Here is a 17,969-nt window from a genome sequence, read left to right on the forward strand (position 1 = left end):
CGTCAGCATCGCTCTGGGCTCTTCCGTCAGCATCGCTCTGGGCATTTCCGTCAGCATCGCTCTGGGAATTTCCCTCAGCATCGCTCTGGGCATTTCCGTCAGCATCGCTCTGGGCATTTCCCTCAGCATCGCTCTGGGCATTTCCCTCAGCATCGCTCTGGGCATTTCCGTCAGCATCGCTCTGGGCATTTCCCTCAGCATCGCTCTGGGCATTTCCGTCAGCATCGCTCTGGGCATTTCCGTCAGCATCGCTCTGGGCATTTCCGTCAGCATCGCTCTGGGAATTTCCCTCAGCATCGCTCTGGGCATTTCCCTCAGCATCGCTCTGGGCATTTCCGTCAGCATCGCTCTGGCATTTCCGTCAGCATCGCTCTGGCATTTCCCTCAGCATCGCTCTGGGCATTTCCCTCAGCATCGCTCTGGGCATTTCCTGCAGCATCGCTCTGGGCATTTCCGTCAGCATCGCTCTGGGCATTTCTGTCAGCATCGCTCTGGGCATTTCCGTCAGCATCGCTCTGGGCATTTCCGTCAGCATCGCTCTGGGCATTTCTGTCAGCATCGCTCTGGGCATTTCCGTCAGCATCGCTCTGGGCATTTCTGTCAGCATCGCTCTGGGCATTTCCCTCAGCGTCGCTCTGGGCATTTCCGTCAGCATCGCTCTGGGCATTTCTGTCAGCATCGCTCTTGGCATTTCCGTCAGCATCGCTCTGGGGATTTCCGTCAGCATCGCTCTGGGCATTTCCGTAAGTATCGCTCTGGGCATGTCTGTCAGCATCGCTCTGGGTTCTTCCGTCAGCATCGCTCTGGGCATTTCTGTCAGCATCGCTCTGGGCATTTCCGTCAGCATCGCTCTGGGCATTTCCCTCAGCATCGCTCTGGGCATAACCGTCAGCATCGCTCTGGGCATTTCCGTCAGCATCGCTCTGGGCATTTCCCTCAGCATCGCTCTGGGCATTTCCGTCAGCATCGCTCTGGGCATTTCCCTCAGCATCGCTCTGGGCATTTCCGTCAGCATCGCTCTGGGCATTTCCGTCAGCATCGCTCTGGGCATTTCCGTCAGCATCGCTCTGGGCATTTCCGTCAGCATCGCTCTGGGCATTTCCCTCAGCGTCGCTTTGGGCATTTCCGTCAGCATCGCTCTGGGCATTTCCGTCAGCGTCGCTTTGGGCATTTCCGTCAGCATCGCTCTGGGCATTTCCGTCAGCGTCGCTTTGGGCATTTCCCTCAGCATCGCTCTGGGCATTTCCGTCAGCATCGCTCTGGGCATTTCCGTCAGCGTCGCTTTGGGCATTTCCGTCAGCGTCGCTTTGGGCATTTCCGTCAGCATCGCTCTGGGCATTTCCCTCAGCATCGCTCTGGGCATTTCCGTCAGCATCGCTCTGGGCATTTCCGTCAGCATCGCTCGGGGTTCTTCCATCAGCATCGCTCTGGGCATTTCCGTCAGCATCGCTCTGGGTATAACCGTCAGCATCGCTCTGGGCATTTCTGTCAGCATCGCTCTGGGTATAACCGTCAGCATCGCTCTGGGCATTTCCGTCAGCATCGCTCTGGCATTTCCGTCAGCATCGCTCTGGGCATTTCCCTCAGCATCGCTCTGGGCATTTCCCTCAGCATCGCTCTGGGCATTTCCGTCAGCATCGCTCTGGGTTCTTCCGTCAGCATCGCTCTGGGCATTTCCGTCAGCATCGCTCTGGGCATTTCCGTCAGCATCGCTCTGGGTTCTTCCGTCAGCATCGCTCTGGGTTCTTCCGTCAGCATCGCTCTGGGCATTTCCGTCAGCATCGCTCTGGGTATAACCGTCAGCATCGCTCTGGGCATTTCCGTCAGCATCGCTCTGGGTTCTTCCGTCAGCATCGCTCTGGGTTCTTCCGTCAGCATCGCTCTGGGCATTTCCGTCAGCATCGCTCTGGGCATTTCCCTCAGCATCGCTCTGGGCATTTCCGTCAGCATCGCTCTGGGCATTTCCGTCAGCATCGCTCTGGGCATTTCCGTCAGCATCGCTCTGGGCATTTCCCTCAGCATCGCTCTGGGCATTTCCCTCAGCATCGCTCTGGGCATTTCCCTCAGCATCGCTTTGGGCATTTCCCTCAGCATCGCTCTGGGCATAACCGTCAGCATCGCTCTGGGCATTTCCCTCAGCATCGCTCTGGGCATTTCCGTCAGCATCGCTCTGGGCATTTCCGTCAGCATCGCTCTGGGCATTTCCGTCAGCATCGCTCTGGGCATTTCCGTCAGCATCGCTCTGGGCATTTCTGTCAGCATCGCTCTGGGTTCTTCCGTCAGCATCGCTCTGGGCATTTCCCTCAGCATCGCTCTGGGCATTTCCCTCAGCATCGCTCTGGGCATTTCCCTCAGCATCGCTCTGGGCATTTCCCTCAGCATCGCTCTGGGCATTTCCGTCAGCATCGCTCTGGGCATTTCCATCAGCATCGCTCTGGGCACTTCCGTCAGCATCGCTCTGGGCATAACCGTCAGCATCGCTCTGGGCATTTCCCTCAGCATCGCTCTGGGCATTTCTGTCAGCATCGCTCTGGGCATTTCCCTCAGCATCGCTCTGGGCATTTCCGTCAGCATCGCTCTGGGCATTTCCGTCAGCATCGCTCTGGGCATTTCTGTCAGCATCGCTCTGGGCATTTCCCTCAGCATCGCTCTGGGCATACCGTCAGCATCGCTCTGGGCATTTCCCGTCAGCATCGCTCTGGGTTCTTTCCGTCAGCATCGCTCTGGGCATTTCCCTCAGCATCGCTCTGGGCATTTCCCTCAGCATCGCTCTGGGTTCTTCCGTCAGCATCGCTCTGGGCATTTCCCTCAGCATCGCTCTGGGCATTTCCGTCAGCATCGCTCTGGGCATTTCCGTCAGCGTCGCTCTGGGCATTTCCGTCAGCGTCGCTCTGGGCATTTCCCTCAGCATCGCTCTGTGCATTTCCGTCAGCATCGCTCTGGGCATTTCCGTCAGCATCGCTCTGGGCATTTCCGTCAGCATCGCTCTGGGCATTTCTGTCAGCATCGCTCTGGGCATTTCCGTCAGCATCGCTCTGGGTTCTTCCGTCAGCATCGCTCTGGGCATTTCCCTCAGCATCGCTCTGGGCATTTCCGTCAGCATCGCTCTGGGCATTTCCGTCAGCATCGCTCTGGGCATTTCCGTCAGCGTCGCTCTGGGCATTTCCCTCAGCATCGCTCTGGGCATTTCCGTCAGCATCGCTCTGGGCATTTCCCTCAGCATCGCTCTGGGCATTTCCCTCAGCATCGCTCTGGGCATTTCCCTCAGCGTCGCTCTGGGCATTTCTGTCAGCATCGCTCTGGGCATTTCCGTCAGCATCGCTCTGGGCATTTCCGTCAGCATCGCTCTGGGCATTTCCGTCAGCATCGCTCTGGGCATTTCCCTCAGCATCGCTCTGGGCATTTCCGTCAGCATCGCTCTGGGCATTTCCCTCAGCATCGCTCTGGGCATTTCCGTCAGCATCGCTCTGGGCATTTCCGTCAGCGTCGCTCTGGGCATTTCCGTCAGCATCGCTCTGGGCATTTCCGTCAGCATCGCTCTGGGTTCTTCCGTCAGCATCGCTCTGGCACTTCCGTCAGCATCGCTCTGGGCATTTCCGTCAGCATCGCTCTGGGCATTTCCCTCAGCATCGCTCTGGGCATTTCCCTCAGCATCGCTCTGGGCATTTCTGTCAGCATCGCTCTGGGCATTTCCGTCAGCATCGCTCTTGGCATTTCCGTCAGCATCGCTCTGGGCATTTCCGTCAGCATCGCTCTGGGCATTTCCCTCAGCATCGCTCTGGGCACTTCCGTCAGCATCGCTCTGGGCATAACCGTCAGCATCGCTCTGGGCATTTCCGTCAGCATCGCTCTGGACATTTCCGTCAGCATCGCTCTGGGCATTTCCCTCAGCATCGCTCTGGGCATTTCTGTCAGCATCGCTCTGGGCATTTCCGTCAGCATCGCTCTGGGCATTTCCCTCAGCATCGCTCTGGGTTCTTCCGTCAGCATCGCTCTGGGCATTTCCGTCAGCATCGCTCTGGCATTTCCGTCAGCATCGCTCTGGGCATTTCCGTCAGCATCGCTCTGGGCATTTCCGTCAGCATCGCTCTGGGCATTTCTGTCAGCATCGCTCTGGGTTCTTCCGTCAGCATCGCTCTGGGTTCTTCCGTCAGCATCGCTCTGGGCATTTCCCTCAGCATCGCTCTGGGCATTTCCGTCAGCATCGCTCTGGGCATTTCCCTCAGCATCGCTCTGGGCATTTCCGTCAGTATCGCTCTGGGCATTTCCGTCAGCATCGCTCTGGGCATTTCCCTCAGCATCGCTCTGGGCATTTCCCTCAGCATCGCTCTGGGCATTTCCCTCAGCATCGCTCTGGGCATTTCCGTCAGCATCGCTCTGGGCATTTCCCTCAGCATCGCTCTGGGCATTTCCGTCAGCATCGCTCTGGGCATTTCCCTCAGCATCGCTCTGGGCATTTCCGTCAGCATCGCTCTGGGCATTTCCGTCAGCATCGCTCTGGGCATTTCCGTCAGCATCGCTCTGGGCATTTCCGTCAGCATCGCTCTGGGCATTTCCGTCAGCATCGCTCTGGGCATTTCCGTCAGCATCGCTCTGGGCATTTCCCTCAGCGTCGCTCTGGGCATTTCCGTCAGCATCGCTCTGGGCATTTCCGTCAGCATCGCTCTGGGCATTTCCGTCAGCATCGCTCTGGGCATTTCCGTCAGCATCGCTCTGGGCATTTCTGTCAGCATCGCTCTGGGCATTTCTGTCAGCATCGCTCTGGGCATTTCCGTCAGCATCGCTCTGGGCATTTCCGTCAGCGTCGCTCTGGGCATTTCCGTAAGCATCGCTCTGGGCATTTCTGTCAGCATCGCTCTGGGCATTTCCCTCAGCATCGCTCTGGGCATTTCCGTCAGCATCGCTCTGGGCATTTCCGTCAGCATCGCTCTGGGCATTTCCGTCAGCATCGCTCTGGGCATTTCTGTCAGCATCGCTCTGGGCATTTCCCTCAGCATCGCTCTGGGCATTTCCCTCAGCATCGCTCTGGGCATTTCCCTCAGCATCGCTCTGGGCATAACCGTCAGCATCGCTCTGGGCATTTCCGTCAGCATCGCTCTGGGCATTTCCGTCAGCATCGCTCTGGGCATTTCTGTCAGCATCGCTCTGGGCATTTCCGTCAGCATCGCTCTGGGCATTTCCGTCAGCATCGCTCTGGGCTCTTCCGTCAGCATCGCTCTGGGCATTTCCCTCAGCATCGCTCTGGCACTTCCGTCAGCATCGCTCTGGGCATAACCGTCAGCATCGCTCTGGGCATTTCTCTCAGCATCGCTCTGGCACTTCCGTCAGCATCGCTCTGGGCATAACCGTCAGCATCGCTCTGGGCATTTCCTCAGCATCGCTCTGGGCATTTCCGTCAGCATCGCTCTGGGCATTTCTGTCAGCATCGCTCTGGGCATTTCTGTCAGCATCGCTCTGGGCATTTCCGTCAGCATCGCTCTGGGCATTTCCGTCAGCATCGCTCTGGGCATTTCTGTCAGCATCGCTCTGGGCACTTCCGTCAGCATCGCTCTGGGCATTTCCGTCAGCATCGCTCTGGGCACTTCCGTCAGCATCGCTCTGGGCTCTTCCGTCAGCATCGCTCTGGCACTTTCCGTCAGCATCGCTCTGGGCATTTCCGTCAGCATCGCTCTGGGCATTTCCCTCAGCATCGCTCTGGGCATTTCCCTCAGCATCGCTCTGGGCATTGCCGTCAGCATCGCTCTGGGCATTGCCGTCAGCATCGCTCTGGGCATTGCCGTCAGCATCGCTCTGGGCATTTCCGTCAGCATCGCTCTGGGCATTTCCGTCAGCATCGCTCTTGGCATTTCCGTCAGCATCGCTCTGGGCATTTCCCTCAGCATCGCTCTGGGCATTTCCCTCAGCATCGCTCTGGGCATGCCGTCAGCATCGCTCTGGGCATTTCCGTCAGCATCGCTCTGGGCATTTCCGTCAGCATCGCTCTGGGCATTTCCCTCAGCATCGCTCTGGGCATTTCCGTCAGCATCGCTCTGGGCATTTCCGTCAGCATCGCTCTGGGCATTTCCGTCAGCATCGCTCTGGGCATTTCCCTCAGCATCGCTCTGGGCATAACCGTCAGCATCGCTCTGGGCATTTCCGTCAGCATCGCTCTGGGCATTTCCCTCAGCATCGCTCTTGGCATTTCCCTCAGCATCGCTCTGGGCATTTCCCTCAGCATCGCTCTGGGCATTTCCGTCAGCATCGCTCTGGGCATTTCCCTCAGCATCGCTCTGGGCATTTCCCTCAGCATCGCTCTGGCATTTCCGTCAGCATCGCTCTGGGCATTTCCCTCAGCATCGCTCTGGGCATTTCCCTCAGCATCGCTCTGGGCATTTCTGTCAGCATCGCTCTGGGCATTTCCGTCAGCATCGCTCTGGGCATTTCCCTCAGCATCGCTCTTGGCATTTCCGTCAGCGTCGCTCTGGGCATTTCTGTCAGCATCGCTCTTGGCATTTCCGTCAGCATCGCTCTGGGCATTTCCGTCAGCATCGCTCTGGGCATTTCCGTCAGCATCGCTCTGGGCATTTCCGTCAGCATCGCTCTGGGCACTTCCGTCAGCATCGCTCTGGGCATTTCCGTCAGCATCGCTCTGGGCATTTCCGTCAGCATCGCTCTGGGCATTTCCGTCAGCATCGCTCGGGGTTCTTCCATCAGCATCGCTCTGGGCATTTCCGTCAGCATCGCTCTGGGCATTTCTGTCAGCATCGCTCTGGGTATAACCGTCAGCATCGCTCTGGGCATTTCCGTCAGCATCGCTCTGGGCATTTCCCTCAGCATCGCTCTGGGCATTTCCGTCAGCATCGCTCTGGGCATTTCTGTCAGCATCGCTCTGGGCATTTCCGTCAGCATCGCTCGGGGTTCTTCCGTCAGCATCGCTCTGGGCATTTCCGTCAGCATCGCTCTGGGCATTTCCCTCAGCATCGCTCTGGGTTCTTCCGTCAGCATCGCTCTGGGCATTTCCGTCAGCATCGCTCTGGGCATTTCCCTCAGCATCGCTCTGGGTTCTTCCGTCAGCATCGCTCTGGGCATTTCCGTCAGCATCGCTCTGGGCATTTCCGTCGGCATCGCTCTGGGCATTTCCGTCAGCATCGCTCTGGGCATTTCCGTCAGCATCGCTCTGGGCATTTCCGTCAGCATCGCTCTGGGCATTTCCCTCAGCATCGCTCTGGGTTCTTCCGTCAGCATCGCTCTGGGCATTTCCGTCAGCATCGCTCTGGCATTTCCGTCGGCATCGCTCTGGGCATTTCCGTCAGCATCGCTCTGGGCATTTCCCTCAGCATCGCTGTGGGCATTTCCGTCAGATACGCTCTGGGCATTTCCGTCAGCATCACTCTGGGCACTTCCGTCAGCATCGCTCTGGGCACTTCCGTCAGCATCGCTCTGGGCACTTCCGTCAGCATCGCTCTGGGCATTTCCGTCAGCATCGCTCTGGGCATTTCCGTCAGCATCGCTCTGGGCATTTCCCTCAGCATCGCTCTGGGCATTTCCGTCAGCATCGCTCTGGGCATTTCCGTCAGCATCGCTCTGGGCATTTCCCTCAGCATCGCTCTGGGCATTTCCGTCAGCATCGCTCTGGGCATTTCCGTCAGCATCGCTCTGGGCATTTCCGTCAGCATCGCTCTGGGCATTTCCGTCAGCATCGCTCTGGGCATTTCCGTCAGCATCGCTCTGGGCATTTCCGTCAGCATCGCTCTGGGCATTTCCCTCAGCATCGCTCTGGGCATTTCCGTCAGCATCGCTCTGGGCATTTCCCTCAGCATCGCTCTGGGCATTTCCCTCAGCATCGCTCTGGGCATTGCCGTCAGCATCGCTCTGGGCATTTCCGTCAGCATCGCTCTGGGCATTTCCGTCAGCATCGCTCTGGGCATTTCCGTCAGCATCGCTCTGGGCATTTCCGTCAGCATCGCTCTGGGCATTTCCGTCAGCATCGCTCTGGGCATTTCCGTCAGCGTCGCTCTGGGCATTTCCGTCAGCATCGCTCTGGGCATTTCCCTCAGCATCGCTCTGGACATTTCCGTCAGCATCGCTCTGGGCATTTCCGTCAGCATCGCTCTGGGCATTTCCGTCAGCATCGCTCTGGGCATTTCCGTCAGCATCGCTCTGGGCATTTCCTGTCAGCATCGCTCTGGGCATTTCCGTCAGCATCGCTCTGGGTTCATTTCCGTCAGCATCGCTCTGGGCATTTCCGTCAGCATCGCTCTGGGCATTTCCGTCAGCATCGCTCTGGGCATTCTTCCGTCAGCATCGCTCTGGGCATTTCCCTCAGCATCGCTCTGGGCATTTCCGTCAGCATCGCTCTGGGCATTTCCGTCAGCATCGCTCTGGGCATTTCCCTCAGCATCGCTCTGGGCATTTCCGTCAGCATCGCTCTGGGCATTTCCGTCAGCATCGCTCTGGGCATTTCCCTCAGCATCGCTCTGGGCATTTCTGTCAGCATCGCTCTGGGCATTTCCGTCAGCATCGCTCTGGGCACTTCCGTCAGCATCGCTCTGGGCATAACCGTCAGCATCGCTCTGGGCATTTCCCTCAGCATCGCTCTGGGCATTTCTGTCAGCATCGCTCTGGGCATTTCCGTCAGCATCGCTCTGGGCATTTCCGTCAGCATCGCTCTGGGCATTTCCCTCAGCATCGCTCTGGGCATTTCCGTCAGCATCGCTCTGGGCATTTCCCTCAGCATCGCTCTTGGCATTTCCGTCAGCATCGCTCTGGGCATTTCCGTCAGCATCGCTCTGGGCATTTCAGGTCAGCATCGCCTCTGGGCATTTCCGTCAGCATCGCTCTGTGCATTCCCGTCAGCATCGCTCTGGGCATTTCCGTCAGCATCGCTCTGGGCATTCCCTCCAGCCGCTGGGCATTTCCCGTCAGCATCGCTCTGGTCATTTCCGTCAGCAATCGCTCTGGGCATTTCCGTCAGCATCGCTCTGGGCATTTCCGTCAGCATCGCTCGGGCATTTCCTCAGCATCGCTCTGGGCATTTCCTGTCAGCATCGCTCTGGGCATTTCCTTCAGCATCGCTCTGGGCATTTACCTCAGCATCGCTCTGGGCATTTCGTCAGCATCGCTCTGGGCATTTCCTTCAGCATCGCTCTGGTCATTTCCGTCAGCATCGCTCTGGGCATTTTCCCTACAGCATCGCTCTGGGCATTTCCCTCAGCATCGCTCTGGGCATTTCCGTCAGCATCGCTCTGGGCATTTCCGTCAGCATCGCTCTGGGCATTTCCCTCAGCATCGCTCTGGGCATTTCCGTCAGCAATCGCTCTGGGCATTTCCTCAGCAGCGCTCTGGGCATTTCCGTCAGCATCGCTCTGGGCATTTCCGTCAGCATCGCTCTGGGCATTTCCGTCAGCATCGCTCTGGGCATTTCCGTCAGCATCGCTCTGGGCATTTCCGTCAGCATCGCTCTGGGCATTTCTCTCAGCATCGCTCTGGGCATTTCCGTCAGCATCGCTCTGGGCATTTCCCTCAGCATCGCTCAGGGCATTTCTGTCAGCGTGTCTCTGTTGCAGTCAGTGTCTCCATTTGTTGTGATGTTTACTGAGGGGTTAAATTTTTTTTGGAATAAATTTTAGAGTACCCAATTAATTTTTTTTCCAATTTCTCCAATTTCGCATGGCCAATCCACCTAATCTGCACATCTTTGGGTTGTGGGGGTGAAACCCACGCAGACACGGAGAGAATGGGCAAACTCCCCACAGACAGTGACCCAGGGCCGGGATTCGAACCCGGGTCCTCAGCGCCGTGCCACGTGGCATCCCTACTGAGGGGTTAAATATTGACCAGGACACTGGGGAGAACTCCCCTTCTCATCTTCAAATTTGTACCATGGAATCTTTTACATAAGACAAGTGGAGATTCGGTTTTCAGTCAAAAGACAGCACTCCTGACAGTGCAGCATTCCTCAGTACTGCACTGGTAGGTCAGCCTAAATTTCTGTGTTCAAATCCTGAACAGAGAACCACAAACCCTCTGACTCAGGGCCGAGAGTGCTACCCACTGGCCCAGTTTAGTGTATGGATGTGTTGTGTCAAAGCTCCAGTTCCTGTTACCTCACTGCCGGTAAGTTTTGTATCAGATAAACTGCCTCTGGACTATCTAAATCAACAATTCTGATGTCGGAGCTTCATTTTCTTATCAGAGTCAATCTTGCAACCCACCCTGTCTTGAGAAGATTGTACACACTAGGATTTAGCTCCACACATAACAATCATCCTCTGGCAGCCGTCTTCAATTGTAAAACTATGGAAACAAGCCTCTTCCACCATGAAAAGTATCATCACTGAACCCTGTCAAGTCCTAACTGATTGTAACCCAACCGAGAACTAAACTGGGATGTGCTGAGGCCAACTGACTTGTTTTATTCGGGAACAAGATGTTGAACCTGGGACCAACCCTGCGTCATCATGAGCTGCCACTACTCAAATCAGCAATAGAAACAGGATATGATTCAGCCACTGAAACCTATTCTGCCGTTCAATTCGATCTCAACTCCATCTTGACTCCATAACTCTCAATATAGAAATGGAGAAAATACAATCAAGCTAGCTGTGCCATTCAATGTGATTGTGGTTGATTCTCTATCTCAATGTCATACCCGTGGACTCTCTCTCGTACCCTTTTAGTGTAGTGTCTAAAAATTGCATCTATTTATTTCTTTAAAATATTCAGTGATTTGTCCTCCACAGCCTTCTGTGGTAGAGAATTCCACAGGTTCACCATCCTCAGAAGTGAAGTTTCTCCTCATCTCAGTCCTAAATGGCCTACCCCATACCCTGAGACTGTGACCCCCCCTTGTTGTCGACCACCCCCTCCCCCCACCCAGAGGAAACAACATTCCGGCATCCAGTCTGTCAGCCCTGTTAGAATTTTATACGTATCAATCAGATCCTCTCCTTCTGAACTCCAGTGAATACAGACCCAATCTCCCCGAAGACAATTCCATCCCAGGATTGCTGTACTCCTCGATGTCAAGTATAGATTTTCTTACATAAGGAGACCAAAACGGACACAATACTCGAGTGTAGTCTCACCGAGGCTCTGTACAGCTGCAGTAAAACATCCTTGCTCCTGCACTCAAATCTTCTTGCAATGAAGGCCGACTTACCATTTGCCCTCTTAACAGTTTGCTGTACCTTCACAGTTGCTTTCAATGACTGATATACAAGGACACCCAGATCCCTTTGTACATCAACATTTCCCATCCTATCACTATTTAAATAATGTTGTTTCTCTGTCCAATATAACATCGCATTTATCCACATTCTACTGCGTCTGCCATGTATTTGCCCACTCACTCAAATTTTCTAAATCGCCTGGAAACCACTTTATATACTACCTTTTCACTACTCCGAATTCCACCTAGTTTTGTGTTGTCAACAAACTTGCAAATTGGTTCCCTCATCCAAATCATTGATGTAGATTGTGACTAGCTTCACCCAAGCAAGGATCCCTGAAGGATTTCACTAGTCCCCACCTGCCACTTTGAAAAACATCAATTTATTCCTATTCTCTGTTCCCTGTCTGCTAATCAATTGTCAATCCATGCCATTATATTGATCCCAATCCTGTGTGCTTTAATTTTTCACACTAATCTAAGTAGGACTTTATCAAAAGCTTTTGGGAAACCCAGATACACCACATCCAATGGTTCTCCCTTATCTATTCTACTAGTTACGTCCTCAAAAGACTCAAGTATGTTTGCCAATCATGATTTCCCTTTCACAAATCCATGTTGACTTTGTCTCATACCGTTAATATTTTCTGTGTCCAGGTACCACATTATTTATGATAGACTCTAGATTTTACCGACCACTGGTTAGGCTAACTGGTCTGCAGTTCCGTTTTCTCCCTCCTTTTTTCAAATAGTGGGGTACATTTGCCACCTTCCAATCTGCCGGGACTGTTCCAGAATCTACAGAATTTTGGAAGATGACAACCAAAATACCTGATACTTCCATGGCCTCAACCTTTAGTAACCTGGTATGTAGGCTATCAAGCCCTGGAGATTTATCCGCTTTCAGGCCCATTAATTTCTCCAGCACTTTTTTTTATTAATGCCTATTTCTTCAACTCCCCCTCCTCACTTACCCAGTATTCCTAAGAAGTTATGTGTTGACAGAGCTAGAGTAGTTGTTGAATTGCTCCATTTCCTTGTTCTCCATTGTTAAAATGTCCTTTTTAGGACTGTAGGGAACCCACAATCCTTTCTGCCTGCGCACTCCTTACCTGTGATGTAAACACCTCATTGTATGCGATATCCACAAAACCTCAGCCTTGCAGAAGCTCCAACTACTCCAGCCGCAACTCCAGATCTGAAATGTAGATTTTGAGCAGATACAGCTGGAGATACTTCCTCCATACTTCCTGCATGTGGTCAGCCTGGACACTGAAATTTGTTTTCAGACTTCCCACATCACACCAGGAGCATTCCATGTAGCCAAGCTGTTCTGCCATGACTTACCCTTAAATTACTCCCGTCACGTCACGTTTAAAGAGTAAATATACTAGGAGCCTTACCGTACTCCGTAACACTTCTTACTTACCATGGCCGCTGCTCCTCTCGCATTGGTTCCCATCCCCCTCGATAGATACATTTATGTTTGCCCTGTGATGTCACTCCTGGATGTTTTCAAAACTCACTCCTCCTGTGCAGCTTTTATTTGTATTTATCCACCCACTTGAGGTTCTGCTAAATACCTGTCCCAGGGTCCTCCTCTCACACTCATCTCTAAATACTACTGAATGCCTGCCCCAACGTCTTCCTCTCACACTTCTAAACTCTTGCCGAACAAAAATCCATCAATATTGTTGAAAAGAGAGGCATGCTGCTGAAGTTTATCATCTTGTACTTTTCAGGACAAACACAAGAACACTAAATCATTGCAGGTTGCAGAAAAGGTGCTGATAGGTTGACAATTTATACTGATCGGCAGTGGTGTTGCTGTGAAGAAAGCAATGGGGTACTATAGGTTTCTCAAGCTCCCGGGTAATTTGGAAAAGATGCAGGGTTTTGACATATTCCTTTTCTTTAGGGAGAATGGGTCCCTGTGCATGAAGGCATGTCTCTCCCAACCAGTGTAAAGTGAGCCTTCTGTTAGCCAATATACCCTTCCAAGTACTGGCAGCACAAAGGGCGCGATTCTCCCAGAGGGGGAGAAATCGTAAGGCCGGCGTCAAATCCGGGCGGGTTTGACGCCAGCCTCCCCCTCCCCGACCGGGAACCGATTCTGGTCCCCGGTCGGGGCTAGCATCCCGACGCCGTAAACTCCGGCATCGCGGGCTTAACGAATTTCGTTAAGCCCGCTTGCCAGAGTTTGCGCCGGCTGACGCGTCATATGACGTCAGCCGCGCATGCGCGGATTGGAAGACTCCAACCCGCGCATGCGCGGATGACGTCATCGCGCATTTGCGCGAAACCCGCGCATGCGCGGGCCGGGATGCTCCTCAGCCGCCCCGCGAAGTGATACAGCGGGGCGGCGGAGGGATAAAGAGTGCGCGGGCATCGGACCCGCTGCCCGCGATCGGTGCCCACCGATCAGTGGTACTGCCGTGCCAATCGGTGCCATGGTTTTAAAAATCGGCACTTTACGGCCGTTTTTACGAACGGCCAGACCAGGTGTGTTTGCCGTTCGTAAAAACAGCCGTAAAGGGCTGGGAACTCGGCCCATCGGACAGCTGAGAATCGCTGCTGGCCGTAAAAAAATGGCGGCAGCGATTCGTATCGGGAGTCGGGCGTGGGGGGGGGGGGTGAATAGCGGGAGGGCGTCAGACGAGCGTGGCCGTAAAATTTTACGAGCCACGCTATTCTCCGCACCGTCGTGAGTGCGGAGAATTGCGCCCAAAGTGTTTTATTTAAAGCCGTTGTATTTGATGTTTTTTTTATTAAAGCTGTTTTAACCATGATATTTTGTTCTTCCCAAATGCAGGAATTAAATTCGTATCAAGTGAGAGACAAGCCGGATCAAGTCTGGGACCTGGGTAAGTAAGACCAACACATTGCCTTGCTCAACAGACCAATGCAATTGTAAAAATAGTCAATAAGCTGCCATATTCCAGTAAGGCCCCACCCATTCTGTTCTATCCCTGCCCCTTTCCACTTCTACCCCAACCAAAGTTGACATATCAAGGAATGCATCACCTGCTTAAAGAGTCAGATACTTGTGTGCACTGTCCATCTGTTCATATACCTAATTGTGCTTGTGTTTGGAAGAAGTGTGCCAAATAGAAGGCAGTCATCAAAGCTGACAGTGCAGAAAGAAGGCAAGAAAAGAAAAGACAGTGTAGCGTAGTTCTAAAAGAATAACGTGAGCCTTGATCAAAAATGAAGATGATGCAGCTCGGGGTGCCTGAGAGCGCGCTGGAACTACAGATGCAGAAGAGAAAACTTGGGACATTATGGGGGAACGAATGGAGATTACACTTCAGATATTTCCTGTTACATTAAAGAAATTTTCATCTTGTCACTTTTTCAACCTTCTGTACCGTTACGTTTCCTTCCAGCGAAACCACCCGAGGATTAATTTCACAGAAACAGCATGGTTACAAGATGTAACAGCAATTCACCTAGTGCCACTCTCCCACTTTTTGCTCAGAGTTTGATAGATCTGTACTTTGATCAATATATCTTATGTGTCATCGCACGATAAATCACTCAACAGAAATTTTAAACTGAGCTTCATGCGTGAAGTAAATCCAATCTTCATTCAGTCAGTATTGCGGATGTCTCTTATCAAGTCAGTTTGTTTGAAAATACAAGGCTTTTAAAAGTTTGTTTTGTCCAAGCAAGTACAGATGACTGAGCAAAATTCAAGGCAAATTACAGCTCTTGATGTTTTCTTCAAGTTTGGGGCAGCACAAGTGGATAACATTGTGGCTTCACAGCGCAAGGGAGGGTCGCAGGTTCGATTCCCGGCTTGGGTCACTGTCTGTGACACAGTCTGCACGTTCTCCCCGTGTCTGCGTGGGTTTCCTCCGGGTACTCCGGTTTCCTCCCACTGTCCAAAGACGTGCTGGTTAGGTGGATTGGCCATGCAAAATTGCCCTTAGTGACGAAAAAGGTTAGGAGGGGCTGTTGGGTTAGGGTGGAAGTGAGGGCTTAAGTGGGTCGGTGCAGACTCGATGGGCTGAATGGGCTCCTTCTACACTGTATGTTCTTATGTTCTAAAATACACGATACAGAGAAGTTGAAAATAAACAGGATAGCTTCTTCAGAGCAAAGCGCAGGAAATAGTTAAAGACAGGAAATAAAGATGATTCCGGAATAATTTGATCATAATTGGCACCTATTTTTAAGGTATTTTCTGTCTGTGATTGGGTCATAATAATTTTAGTTCATTTTATTCAACAGACTGTCTATCAAATTTTTAGCACGGGATGATGGCATCATTATATTCCCAACATTCTTATCAATTCTCATGGCCACTGAACTAGGAACTTTGCCCAGATGCATATAGTAATAATTATGTAACGAATGTGTGTGTCTGGAGTTTTAATCTGATCACTCAGGGTATTCAGCAGTTTTCACTGCTTGCCTGTTTGAACTGTGTGACCTTAGTGAAGCCATTTTGAGCCTAAATCACTTTAAAAAGCATTTCTTCCTTATAAACTTATTATATATTAAAACTAGATTTCTTTCAGGGTTGTGAAAATGTTTTTCTCTTCAAATAATTATCCAATTCACCTTTGAATACCTCAATTGAATCTGCCTCTGACACACTTTCAGGCATTGTATTCCGGAACTTAACAACTCTCTGTGAACAAGTATTTCCTCATGTCACCTCTGCTTCTTTTGCTAATCATCTTAAGTGGGTGTCTTCAGGTTAGCGATCCTTCCGCCAAAAGACATAGTTTCTATCTAACCTGTCCAAACCCTTCATTATTTTGAATACAAATCTACTCTCAACCTACTCTTTAAGAATCAATCCTGGTTCCTCTAATCTATCCTTGCACCTGAAGTTTCCCATCCCTGGACACATTCTCGTACATCTTTTCTGCATCCTCTCTCAGGCATTCACATCTTTTCTGCATCCTCTCTCAGGCATTCACATCTTTTCTGCATCCTCTCTCAGGCATTCACATCTTTTCTGCATCCTCTCTCAGGCATTCACATCTTTTCTGCATCCTCTCTCAGGCATTCACATCTTTTCTGCATCCTCTCTCAGGCATTCACATCTTTTCTGCATCCTCTCTCAGGCATTCACATCTTTTCTGCATCCTCTCTCAGGCATTCACATCTTTTCTGCATCCTCTCTCAGGCATTCACATCTTTTCTGCATCCTCTCTCAGGCATTCACATCTTTTCTGCATCCTCTCTCAGGCATTCACATCTGGATTTCACAAAGGCTGGTACCCACAATTAGACACACTACTCCAGTTGAGGCTGAACCAGTGTTATATAAAGATCCATTTTAATTTCCTTGCTTTTTCTATTCTGTGCCTTTATTTATAAAGCCCAAGATGCGGTATGCTTTATTAACCGCTTTCTAAACTTGCCTGGTCATCTCCAAACATTTGTGTATAAACTCCCCTCAGGTCTCTCTGCTATGCTCTTGCGCACAACCCCCCCCCCCCCCCCCCCCCCCTTTCCAATTGCATATTTTATTTTATATCTTTTCCTCCACATTCTTCCCACTAAAATGAATCATTTCACACTCCTTTGCATTAAATCACATCTGCTGCATGTCCTGCTGCTCTATTTATTTATCTCGGTGAACCACAAGCCTTTCCCTTATATCGATCAAATGACCACACAACCAGTTAGTTAGTTCAAAAGATGGTTTATTTACATACACAAGAGTTATCTCAGCATGCAAATACAATGTCCACTATGAGTTAAACTACACCTATCAGCTACAATAACCTATACTTAACTTCAGGGTGACCGGCACTGTGCAAATGGATAAGGCCTTTATCTGGATTTCACTTGGCTGGTTCGAAGAAAGTGGCTCTGTCTCTGCTGGGCTCATCCGTCAGGTGTTCTTGATCAGTACGTACCAGTCAGACAGGGAGGAAAGGGTAGAGCGAGGGAACCATGGTTTACCAAAGAAGTGGAATCTCTTGTTAAGAGGAAAAAGGAGGCCTATGTGAAGATGAGGCGTGAAGTTTCAGTTGGGGCGCTTGATAGTTACAGGGAAGCGAGGAAGGATCTAAAGAGAGAGCTAAGACGAGCAAGGAGGGGACATGAGAAGTCTTTGGCAGGTAGGATCAAGGAAAACCCAAAAGCTTTCTATAGGTATGTCAGGAATAAAAGAATGACTAGGGTAAGAGTAGGGCCAGTCAAGGACAGTGGTGGGAAGTTGTGTGTGGAGGCTGAGGAGATAAGCGAGATACTAAATGAATACTTTTTGTCAGTATTCACTCAGGAAAAAGATAATATTGTGGAGGAGAATGCTGAGACCCAGGCTATTAGAATAGATGGCATTGAGGTGCGTAGGGAAGAAGTATTGGCAATTCTGGACAAGGTGAAAATAGATAAGTCCCCGGGGCCTGATGGGATTTATCCTAGGATTCTCTGGGAAGCCAGGGAAGAGATTGCTGAGCCTTTGGCTTTGATTTTTAGGTCATCATTGGCTACAGGAATAGTGCCAGAGGACTGGAGGATAGCAAATGTGGTCCCTTTGTTCAAGAAGGGGAGTAGAGATAACCCCGGTAACTATAGGCCAGTGAGCCTCACGTCTGTGGTGGGTAAAGTCTTGGAGAGGATTATAAAAGATACGATTTATAATCATCTAGATAGGAATAATATGATTAGGGATAGTCCGCATGGTTTTGTGAAGGGTAGGTCATGCCTCACAAATCTTATCGAGTTCTTTGAGAAGGTGACGGAACAGGTGGACGAGGGTAGAGCAGTTGATGTGGTGTATATGGATTTCAGTAAAGCGTTTGATAAGGTTCCCCACGGTCGGCTATTGCAGAAAATACAGAGGCTGGGGATT

General features: G+C 51.6%; 1 protein-coding gene across 2 annotated transcripts in view; it reads left to right on the forward strand.

Moving 5' to 3' along the window:
- Positions 1–14,444, forward strand: part of LOC119964945 (regulator of G-protein signaling protein-like) — a 182,411-nt gene extending 167,967 nt beyond the window's left edge. Inside the window, exons 16-17 of one of the 2 annotated variants that reach the window (XM_038795164.1) lie at positions 13,962–14,013; positions 14,246–14,444. In XM_038795164.1, the coding sequence (XP_038651092.1) occupies positions 13,962–14,013; positions 14,246–14,324 (131 nt within the window). In that variant the 3' untranslated portion in view covers positions 14,325–14,444. The remainder of the gene's footprint in view (positions 1–13,961; positions 14,014–14,245) is intronic. The other variant, XM_038795166.1, reaches the window with a different exon arrangement.
- Positions 14,445–17,969: the final 3,525 nt, after the last annotated feature.

Source organism: Scyliorhinus canicula, chromosome 4 (genome assembly GCF_902713615.1).
Source record: "Scyliorhinus canicula chromosome 4, sScyCan1.1, whole genome shotgun sequence".
Taxonomy (NCBI): domain Eukaryota; kingdom Metazoa; phylum Chordata; class Chondrichthyes; order Carcharhiniformes; family Scyliorhinidae; genus Scyliorhinus; species Scyliorhinus canicula.